The sequence below is a fragment of the Gavialis gangeticus genome, unplaced genomic scaffold (assembly GCF_001723915.1).
Source record: "Gavialis gangeticus isolate Ggan-Ray unplaced genomic scaffold, GavGan_comp1, whole genome shotgun sequence".
Taxonomy (NCBI): domain Eukaryota; kingdom Metazoa; phylum Chordata; order Crocodylia; family Gavialidae; genus Gavialis; species Gavialis gangeticus.
In genome coordinates, this window is record NW_017729034.1 from 87,158,671 (window position 1) to 87,170,937 (window position 12,267).

Genomic DNA, 12,267 nt, shown 5'->3' on the forward strand with positions numbered 1-12,267 from the left:
GGCCTCCGCCAGAGTATGTCCAGTGGTGGGAGCCTCCCCACACCCCTGAACAGCCTACCCAGGCTCCAACAGTCCCACAACCAGCCCCAGGGCCCCATTCACCCCAGTCCCTGCCTCTGCCCCACTCCCTCCCTCACCACAGACATTTGGACCTGGCAGTCCCCATGCCCCTTCCCCATGACAGACTTACCTGTTGGGGTAGGCAGTGCTCTACACACTGCTGGGGTGCTGTGGCTGCATGTCTGTGTCTATGCCTGTGTCTGCGTGCGCCCCTCCCACTGCAGCCACCCAGAGCTGGCAGCCAGGCTGCTCTGTGACCTTCTGTGCTGCTACTGCTGCCTTGCATTTGTGGGGCTAAGCCCTGTTAACCCCAGCCTTCCACCTTCTATGCCCAGGACCAACCCCTGAGGCACGCCATTTGAAACCAGCTGCCAACAAGACATTGAGCCATTGATTACTACTCTCTAAGCCCAATGCTCCAGCCAGTTTATCTACCTTACAGTCCATCCATACTTCCTTAGCTTGCCCGCAAGAATGCTGTGGGAGACCGTATCAAAAGCCTTGCTAAAAATCAAGGTACACTGCATCCACCAGTCTCCCCACATCCACAGAACCAGCCATAAAAGGCAATCAGGTTGGTCAGGCATGACTTGCCCCCGGTGCATCCATGCTGACTTTTCCTAATCACCTTTTTCTCCTCCAAGTGCTTAGAAATGGATTCCTTGAGGATCTGCTCCATGATGTTTCCAGGCACTGAAGTAAGGCTGACTGGTCTGTAGTTCCCTGAATCTTCCTTCTTCCCTTTCTTAAATATGGTCATCCTGAGTTCCAGTCCCTTCTCCCAGGGCTACTTACACATTTTACATTTTAAAAAGCCACAGAATATATAGCAAATTACTCTGAGAACAGGACAGGGATCCTTGCTCAGTTCTTTCAAAGAGAAGATATAGGTGCCTACCCACTAGGGAGGTTTTCAAGCCCTGAATCCTAAGAGGATGGATGTAGCTGCCTGTAGCCCTGACTTTAGGCACCAAAGAAAAAAAGACAGCATTCAGACCCCACCTCATATAGTATTTCCTACCCAACAAAAGTAGATGTTTTGAATCACCCTAAGTAAGGGGTTTTCAACCTTTTTTTTAGTAAGTGTACCTTCAGTGGCCAGACACAGAGTGGGAGGGGTGGGGGGAGGTTGTGGAGCATGGCCCATCGCAGAGCAGCAGCAGCAGCAGCACAGCCTGCATAGGGGCATCACCACCCTGGCCCACCCCCAGCCCTGCTCCTGGGAAGAGGAGGCGCGGGGTGGTGGGTGGCTGCGCTCCATCCCCGCCCACCCACACATACCCCTTAAAGCCCACTCAATACCCCCAGGGGTAATACGTACCCCAGTCAACAACCCCTGCCCACAGAAAAGTGGACTCAGGACAAACTGGTTTGGGCATTAAGTGTTACACTTCCATAAACCTGTAAGTCAAATAATGCAGTTCCTCTTCCCAAACACACGCACACATCCCTATCAGTTACTTAAACTGTTCATTATTGTGTCATCTGTACTAAGTGCAACTTTTCCCAGCACTGAATGGGGAGCATTTTGGTATGCAACTGGGGGAGGGGAAAGGAGGATGGAACAGCTGCTCTCCTCTAAAAAGTGTTGAATTTCTATCAAAGGAGGTGTACGCCCATCACAGTGAAGACAGAATAATGCATTCAGAACATGCATAATCAACACAGCTACAGATATTTCACAGCAGAATATCTATGTCAGCTTGAGGAAGGAAAGATGCCCATAGTCAATTTGTTCTATTCTCCATTCCCTGCTCTTCCAGTTCTTTCCCATACTCCAAATCCAAATAGATTACCATACTTTCTCACATGGCAGAATGAAAAGGGGAGGGGGGCTGAAATCTTTCCTTTTAGTAAGTAACTAAGTAGCAGCAGCTAAGTAGCCAAGCTTGCTCATCACCCTACAACCTGTGGATGGAGTGCAGATTTTACTTTGTGGTCCCTCTCCAACAGCAGAAACTGCTCTTATCTCAAATATCATGTGCACTCAAATTTCCAGCAAATATGTTTTTTTTAAAAAGGGTGCATGAGTATGTGAGAGGATAGTTTAATTAAAACATTGCCCAAGTCCTCCCACATCATAGAAGTTAGGCACACTATCAGGCACACTAACTCAAGTATGTCTATTTGGGGTTTACAAAAATTTGAATACACCAAGGACAACACAGGATACGCTCAATCAATTTAGATAACTACAGTAGTATAAACTTTAAGAGTGTCATTATACATATGGAAAGGGGATAGGGTAGCATTAAAATGTTTCCACATTAGATTCTCCCCACCATCAAATTTGAAAACAGAGTGCTGAAATTTTCCCCAGCAGTTGGAAAGGGAGAAAAAGCCAGATAAAGAATTAAAGAATGCCAGAGGTCTGTCCAGACACGTTATCCACACATGGGTTTTCACATTCCTTCAATCTCTCCGTCATACTATATATTTTATCTAGATATATACACTATAAGAAATGAGAATGTATGTGTTTACTTAAGCCTACTAGCTAAAGGATTCTAGGAAATAAGACAAAACTTAGATAAGAAGATTCACACACAGAGAGGTGAAAAAGTTGGAGTATAAAAGGGAGAAATTGATTTGAAGATGTACAAGAACTCCAACCTTGTGGAAGGGAAACAACATATGGGTAAGAATTGGAGAAGAGAGACATTTTCCTTCAATCCATTTTAGCTGAATGACTACAGTTCCAACACAATGACACAATGGTATCTTTTCCAGCACAGCACTCCTACATAAAAATGTCAAATGTTAGCATACTGACAGCTATCAGAGATTGTTCTGCATAATTCTACAGGTTTAAAAAAAAAATAGATATATAGATATATTGCCATTTCCACATCTTTTCATTCTTATTTCACAAGCCACAACCACATACTACACATCGGTAATATATTCCCAACAGTACAGGGCACTAATAGTCCAACGTGCTGCATAGCACTGTCACAGACTCCACTCACATAACAGACGCCCAAACAACTGCAGTTTCTTTAAATGAGGAAAGAGGCAGTAAAAGTTCCCTTGTATAACAATCCTTTGTTGTGTTGAAAGGAAAGAAACAACCTTGTAGATTCTTTAGAGTACAAGGGCTGTGGCAGCAACATTTAAGGAACATTAGTAATTCTGACTAATTTTAAAAGTTCCAGTATCTGATAAAACTAGGGCCCTTTCTCATTTTGAATTGGGGTGGGGGTATTAATTCTCATACAATACAATACTGTAGAGCTTTTCTGTTCCTTTTAAGAGCAATTTTAGTGAGCTTTTCTCCCTTGCAAACACATCACACTGATGAACAGTAAAAAAAACTCACTATGTATAAAAGCAACATTGAACACAATGGACCAAATTTTGAGTCCTAGTTATCTTGAGAGTTTTACACAACAATACTACACACATAATTCAAACATGCAACCTGACAAGGCTCCTTTAAATTCAGAGATGTCAAAGATGCAACCCGTGAGACTCCTTGGAAGGGCTAGGAATACAAGGGCAGGAATTATTACCATATTCTGGGATACAGAGCCCTAGAAGGGACCCGTTTCGGCAGTGGGGGGCAAGCAACGGGTCCATTAATGCTCAGGATTTAGAAACCTATGGCAGTTAATACCTCTGCTACTCACCCCACCACCAGAGGTTCAGATCTAGCCCACAAGAAGCCCCACAGCCCCATGAGACTAAGGGAGTTTGACACCTGTGTTTTAATTTATCCAGATTTCAAATTCAAGTTTTTACAAAGGGACACAGAAGGCCCCAGGGTAATGGGCCTGATTGAAATGCTACTTGACATTAATGAGAGTCTATTCATTTACTTCAGATGGTTATTGGATCAGGGCCAAAATACCTACAGGTTCAAATCTTCTTCATGTTGAACAAGTTTTTCAGTTGTCATTTCAGTGCACGTGAATAGCTGCTCAGAGGGTTTCCCCATAGGTTGCTGTTCCTGCATCACCAACTGTAGTTCTTAGGTAATTCTCCCTAGTGATTTTTGTATTAAGTATTTTAGAAATGCTTTGCATGGAACAGGTATCCAGGTTGTAGCTGTATTGTTCTAGGGGCAAAAGCAATCAAAACTCGTGGTAAAGGTGATATCTTTTATTAGACCAACTACATGTTTGCAAAAAAAAAAAAAAAAAATCTTTAACTGCAAGCTTTCAGGAACAAACACCCTTCTTCAGGAATATTGTAAAAGTTCACCTAGGTAGAAATGAAAGTTCATATTTCACACCTTCAACTCTCCTGTGAAATCTGAACTTTCATTTCTACCCAAGAGAACTTTTACAGTCTTTTCTCTTATCCCTTTAGAAGGGTGTTTGTGCCTGAAAGCTTTCAATTAAAGATTTTTTTTTTTGCAAAAATCTAGTTGATCTAATAAAAGATATCACCTCTGCCACGAGTTGCATGAAACATTTGTTCTAACAGTGCTCTTCCTTTCTTGCTCTTTCATTTCCTAGCAGAGGGGTATTCAAACCAATGAACAGTCTTTCAGCAAGGAAGCCTTGATTTCTGTTCGAGGCCAGAATACTTCATGGGACAGATGGATCAGCATGCATCACCCACCCACCAAGATAGCAGAAGAAGGTGGGGTTGGGGGTGGAATTCATAAATAGCTGATTAAATTCCTGTGTCCCACCTGAACCCAGTACAAAGCCAAAACAAAATGTGAACCAACAGCTGTACAGCCCAAGCAGACAACAGGCTCCCTTTCAAGCACTGGATGTACCTGGGGCACGGCAAGAACCCTGGCCACACCTCCACCCTTTGGGAATGTCCTCTTCATAGGCAGTCTTGAGGAATTCTGATGGCCTGAAACCAGTTATGCCTGTCAGGCACACCCTCTACTTTGGCTTCAGGCAAATCCAATTGCTTCATGGCCATTTTATATGAATGAAGCAACAAATGGCTCTAGATGAGTAATGCATTAGGCCTTTCAAAGAAAAAGTCCCAACTTCCCTGCATGCCCCAAGGCAGAGAGATCCCTTAGAGCAGTGGCGAGCAATTATTTTGGGCAGAGGACTGCTTACTGAGTTTCAACAAGCCATCAAGGTCCACATGACAGGCAGCCCAGGGAAGATTAATATCATTTTTCTAAAAATTTTAGGGGCCCTGCAGGCCGGATAGAATGGCCTGGCGGGCCAAATTTTGCCCACCCCTGCCTTAGAGGAAGAGAGCCATTGATAACTATCCATCCTCATGAAATCAAACTACTCTACAACCCATAATGGCATCAGCTCCTAAAACCAGCCTCACCAAAACATTAATAATTTACAATTTCTTAGATCAGTTCTTTCAGATGCTGCCAACCACATTTAATTTAATTAAAAATGAACACTAAATCAGGAGAATTAAGCTCCCAATGATTTAGGCAGAAACTCTTGTTCCCAACGATTTAGGCAGAAACTCTCATAACTTAAAATGCACCTGAGGCACGCAGTAATCGTCCAGAATATTTTTCCTGTCATGTCTTACTGCTTAATTATATGCATTATCATTCAAAACTATCATGACAGATTGCAAGTGTTTTTCCCCTCTCAGTATTTTTCATAATTAATCACAGCAAAAAGTCATCTGTTCTTCAAACACAATGACGACAACATGGTTTTTATGCCTATAAAGCAAGCATCCCATTGCACTATTCCTTGAAAGCTTCAGTTTCAAAAAGAAAAAGATCACCCATATGCTCAAAATTTTTTTCTTCTTTTCATAGAAGTTTCTAGGTTACATATGTAAGTCTTAGTTATGGAAGGGGGGGGTGCTAAAGCTAGCAAAAAGCTTTTCACCTTAAAAGGGGAATACATATGCTGCTGTTCCTTAAAAAAAGGAGGTCAGGAGGTACCTTTGAAGGTGGGATTCCTAAAATTAATCAAGTTGCATCAATACAAAACAGTTATTCAGTTCAAAGATACCTACAAATTAGCAAGCAAAAAGACACAAAAACAAACCAAGAAAACCATCAATCGCTGATATGTATACACCAAAGGAAAGGCTAAAAGTCAACTACTGTTTTGCTCCAAATACTGGATAGTCTCCTATGCAATTGCCATGGTGAAAATAGTCATTACACAATGTAGTTTTGGTCACAATCATATTCTAGTCTAGACATAGAATATTAAACACATGCACACCAGAATTAACCTACTTCTTACCGTATTTACCCTAGTCCAAACTAGATCCTATACGTAAAAAATTATAAAAATTTATATCTTTCCACAGATAGAAACTAATTGGAGGGTCATCCTAAATTCATCCTCCCTACTACTCTGCCAGGGAAAACAGCAGCAGGGGGACCTGGGCTGTCTGGCCCTCACCAATTGCCCCCACCTCCTGCCACTCAACCTATGCAGCAGCTCTGACCCCAGCCCAAAGCAGCAGCTTCAGCCTGGGGCAGACAGCAGTGGTGAGTGACTCTGGCCCCAGGTCAGCACCTGAGCTCGGGCCAAAGCCAAAGCAGCTTGCCTGCAGCTGTGCAGTTTCCCCCATGCTCCCTCTGGGCTGCATACAGCAGGTCTCTCCCACGTTCTCACGCCAGGTGGTCTCTGCTGCTGCATGAGCCACCTTAAGCCATCCTGGCCCTAGCCTGACAGCAGCAGCAGTGACAGCTCCAGCCTCAAGCCCATCACAGAGCAGGCAGCAGCACTGGACCTAGACAAAAGCTGAAGCAACTGCTTGCCCTAAGATGGTACTCAAATCCAAAACTAGGCTCCCTGCAACTGCACCCCATCCCCAAACATTTAACGGGGAAAAATCCTTCATCTCAGATCCGAGTAAATATGGTCACCAAAGTAAGTGCTCGCATTGCTCTAGTCTAAGTAAAGCCTCCTCCAAGACTGAATGGTAATATACCCTAAGCAAATATACTACAAAAATTACCCACCAAGCGTACACCTCTAAAAGCCACCATCTTTAGTACCATACTTTCCAAGTAGGAACAGTGAACAAAAATATGTTTCCAACTGATCAATCAAACCAGAGCACTCTCAAAAAGTGTGGCTTACAGTGATCACAGGTCAATATCAACTTTCTTACAAATCACAATCTCCCAAATAGTGTATTTAGATCAATTTATGTATGGGGTAATTAAAAGTTGAGATTTCTCATCCACACAAAAAGTGAATGTACAACATTTAGTGGTATATGGGAGTCCTGGGTAATTGAGTAAAATCTTTCTACATACGTTAACATTTTTCCAAGTATCTTTAAGGTAACTGCAAAATTATATTACAATGTTTTATTAAAAGGCAGACATGCAAAATACCTCTTCCCTGGTAAGTCCTCTACTTGCAAAGTTACTTTTTCCAGATGTAAAATGTTTTAACAGGTTTTTATTTTTTTTCTTTGTTCAAGTAAAATAGTGTTCATTACATTTTTCTTCTTCATAGAATTTTAGCATTTTCATGGCAAATACACTGGCTATGCTGTTTCCATGGAACTGTCATTCTTCCCCATCCTGCAGCTTTATATTGCTCTTAGTTTTATTAACTAAGAGTTTATTAAGAAAAATTTAACATAGTTTATTTCTTCTCCAAAAATCAAAATCATAAAACTAACATAAAATATATGCTGAGAAAAACCACAAAGCCTAAAGAGATCCATAAGCTTTGACTGGTAATAGTTAAAGCTTGAGTACACCATTTTAGCTCAAAACAAATATTCAATAAACGGTTTTGTTAGGAAAGATATATTGCCATTTTAATGGCTTTGTATCCATTCTTATGATTGCTCCTGAATCTTACCAGAAGTCAGATAATTAAAGCAGGAACTTTTACAAAAATTGGTTGTGCATTTCATTGTATTCTTAGGATTAAATTATACACTTACATGTAGAGTATTTAAACTTTCTGCTGGGTTCTTTCCTGCTGCTCTCTTTTGGAAATTTGCTTTCCAATGGGATGTCAGAGTATTACTAAATTTAAAATCACTAGTCTTCGCTGATGCCTCTAGCTCCTTAATTTAGTAAAACAATCAAGTCATCATACATGACATTATATTTGGTGCATTTGTTTCTTTGTTTTCAAAAAACAGAAAGAAAAATATATAGAAAGAATTGGAACAAAGCATAAGGAGAGGAAAATGCTCCTTATAAATTTCTTGTAAAATTATTATTATAAAAAAAGTTTAAGAACTGCACCACAGTAATAAGAAACAGTATAAAAATAAGTATTCTTGCAATTTAAAGTTGCCTGTGAAATCCTAACTAGCAGCTGTTTCCTTCATCATTAGTAATAGAAGTCACAAAGGCATATTTACTGACTCTCCTAGATTAAGCATCAGAGTCTCACATCCCCTGCATTGACCTTAGAGAAACAAAGAAACTGAAGCAAAACAAAACAAAGCTCACCCCTTTGCTACCACATATCTAGAGAAAATAGGATATTATTGGTTTCCAAGTAGCCCTGTCCCTTGCCCTCTGAAAAAAATGCAAAATATAGTCATTAAATTGCCTGTTTGGAAATAATGATTCATTTTAAGTAGATTAGTTGATACATCTGCAGGACTCAAACTATTTTTATCCTCATTTTAAAGAGCACCCCAGACTGCAGATATCCAGTTGACTGGAAACAACTCAAGAGTTCCATTTATTAGTACCAAAATGGACATTCTTTTTCTTCAACATTTTCCCCCCAACCCCTGGCAATACATAAGACAGGTATCAAAATACATATTTCAAAACCTGAAAACTAGCCTTTAATTTGCTGTCATCTATACCTTGATGTACTGTGTCCTTTCATTAAAAAAATCCCTCCCTCAGGTTCAGTTACAGGGGGCGTGACTACACAAGACACTATGCCACTACAGCGACATGGATTCAGTAGGCACAAACCGCGACACCAACACTACTGAGCAGTTGCTTGTTGCTACTGCGCAGTAGCATCAGAAATAACCCATGCAGTGCTGGGACTGCGCAGTAACTTACTGCACAGTTATTTAGTATTTGCTTAAGTCCAGCTCCTGTCCAGGGGTCAGCAAGTACTAAATGACTCTGCAGTAACAACTGCCCCATCTGGCGCACAGGTAGATGTGCCCAGGGTCTCATTTATTGCTCAGCTACAAAAATTAACTTTAAGACATGTAGTGACACATGTTGCATCTCTAAAATCCAAACCCTGTCCTTAGGGCTTTCTGGAAAATCAAATTAAAACACCCCTTCTTGCCCCCCCTCAATTAAACCAATTTTAATTTATCATGTCATTTTTACTATTAATGCAAAAATTAAGAAGCCTCTGCATCTTAGAATAAATATTCTACTATTAATTTATGGAGGAGGAAGAAAGTAAAGTGAGCCACATGAGCAAGAGAAGGTCTTAGACACAACAATGAGAACTACCACTCTATATATCAGAAGTTTCTCCAAGTACAGTGAAGTTTCCTGGTAAGAGTATGTACTGGGAACATGCATATACAAGAGCACTCAGCCTGTCTAAATCAGACATTTCCAAACGTAACAAATTTCATCCAGAAAAAATATTACACGACTTCAAGACAAAACCACATATACTGTTTCACAAATAAGGAGGCATTCCACTCACAACAAAAGTTTACTCACAGTAAGAAAAAAAAGTGGGGGTGGATTTATAAGACTGAACTGTATTCACCAAAGGACTATTCTAAATCTAAATGAAATCAATACAGATTCCCTATGAAATCAAAGTTAGGGCCTAAATTTGTATCCTATTTAAATCTGGTCTAAAACTTAACTATAAAATGATATAATTTTAAAAAGATAGAAATACATGTATGCTAGGACATTTCAAATGTCTTCATAATTACAAACACACTTATTGTACTAGTGTGTTAAACATTCAGAAAAGTTCCAGTTTATTATCTTGTAGATACCAAAGAAAATATAGTGGATTCTGGACCAGAATTTTTCCTCATTTAGGAAAGATATTCTTGGGATTAAAGCACTTTATTGGATCATGATGTGCATTCAGCTTCTGGCAGTAAGGAAGTTTCCTACATGGTCCTACCCAAGTCATTCCATCTTTGTCTCTCTATTTCCCCATGTATAAAATGGAAATAATAATAATCCCCTACCTCAAAGCATGCTGTGAAGTTAACTTCAATACTGTGTGACACATTTGGATAGGAGGAGCATAATTATATATATATTTTTTAAAGTTAGTGCAACAAAAACTTCTTAAAAATAATTCTGAAAGAGGCACTTAAGAACTGCAGCTTTTACACAAATGCTTTTAGTACAGGAAATGCTTATGGTGCCAAAGTCAGCCAACAGTTTTATGTCAGAAGTAAATCAATTCCTCTTACTGCACACTGTACTATTAAAATGTATATAAAAAAACCTTCAATCACTGTTGCCATTTTCAGAAGCTCAAAATAAATACAGAAGAGGCAAGCCAATCCTTGGTTGCATAAGAGCACTTTAAAGCACATGGTTATTTACCAAACCTGATGTAATTATAATGCAAAGGGTGGATCTTAAATAAATAGACTTAAGAAACACTGCATGAAGTAGAAGACATGAAAGTATTATTTTTATTAATTTTATTATAGTTGCATCAAGAGGCCTGAGTCAGAATGACTGTGCTGGGTACTGACACCAACATACAGAAAAATAAAGAGGAAAAAACAGCTAGAATGTATCAGGCATGCTCTGATGTACTGAGAGAAACAACATCAAGTATTCTCTGCAACCTACCAGATCTGGACTTTATGATATCACTGAATTCACTGTGTCCTTCACCTGGACCCTCCTCTTGATCTGAAACCTTGGCCATCCTTACAGTCTTGAAAATCCTCTCTAGTAAAACTTAAACCTTTACCAAAACAGTTCTCATATGCAGGACTGGTTCAGAATCAGTACCTAAAATATGAAAGGAAAAAGAATAATTAAAAAGATAAGCCATTCTACAGATGACACCTAGAACAGACAAACTTTTACCCAGGACCCCTGTAGAACATCCTTTATTTGAGGTGTACTTCACACACACACTCTAGACCAAAGGTCTTTGATTATGCTGCGACTCAAGTAAAGATTTATCGAAATGTATTGCTCCCACCGGAGACAGACATTGGGACAAAAGATCAAGAAATAAGCCACCATAATTAGAATATCAGTGTGGTAAAGGCACATGCCCTGCCTAATCTTAGTGGATGGAAGGGATTTACAAAAAGCTTTTCCCAGGGCAGAGAGACACGCAGGCTGGCAGTAAGAACTGCTGTCACAGCCGCCCTCAGCCACTGAACAGAAGTGAACTGGGAGTGGCAGAGCTGACTTCCTTATTCGTGTGCAAGTTACACAGGACACATCTTGCCAACTGCTTCGAAGCGCAGACCGCTCCCCAAACTTGGCTCGAGTCCTTCTCACTAGTCACAGGGGCTCCGGCCTCCTCTGCCCCCATCACCTCCTTCAAGGCTCTTCTTTCCTTAATAAGCAGATCTCCTTCTCACCCTGCCCCATGGTGCGGACACATGTGCGCAACACACACAGCCGTGAGTGTAACAGACACACATAACAGACACGTGTGTAACAGACCCAGAGACATGCCAACACCCACATAAACACACAGATGCGCACATAACAGACATGCAGATGCACATAATGCATCCAGATGTGTCTAACGGGTGTGCCTATTCTGTGTGCAACAGAAGCGTGCAGACACACACCAGTTGTGTACAGACACATGTAACAGTCATGTGTAACAGAGACGTGCCAATACTCACAGAAGCACAGCCACGCATGCAACAGGTGTGCAAACACACAATGTCACATGTCTAGCGGCGTGCCTATTCTGTGCACAACAGAAGCGTGCGGACACACACACAAGGGGTGTGCAGGCACATGTAACAGACATGTTGCAGAGATGTGCCAATACTCACAGAAACGCAGACATGCACACCAACGCATGCCTAGCAGCGTGCCTATTCCGTGTGCACCAGAAGCATGCAGACACACACACAAGGTGTGTGCAGACGCGTGTAACACACATGCAGGCACGTGCACGTCACAGATGTGCATCACACGCAGAAATGCACACAACTGCGTGCATGCACACACACACACACCCCCGTCTGACACACACACGTGAGGCGTGCAACACATACGACGCGTGTGCACAGGCAGCCTCCCGCGTAGCCGTGGCCCCTTGAAGACGGGGGGGAGGGGGGTCCGGCCCCGCCCGGAGGGGACGTGGCGCTGCCGCGCGGCTCCCCCGCCCCCGGGGCTTGCCCCGCGCACTCCCC

At 41.6% G+C, this 12,267-nt stretch overlaps 1 protein-coding gene across 1 annotated transcript in view; it reads right to left on the minus strand.

Annotated features, from left to right (window-relative positions):
- UTRN (utrophin) overlaps positions 1–10,888 on the minus strand; it is a 692,661-nt gene extending 681,773 nt beyond the window's left edge. Inside the window, exon 1 of the mRNA XM_019526790.1 lies at positions 10,724–10,888. Within this exon, the coding sequence (XP_019382335.1) occupies positions 10,724–10,802 (79 nt within the window). The 5' untranslated portion in view covers positions 10,803–10,888. The remainder of the gene's footprint in view (positions 1–10,723) is intronic.
- Between the last annotated feature and the right edge of the window lie 1,379 nt (positions 10,889–12,267).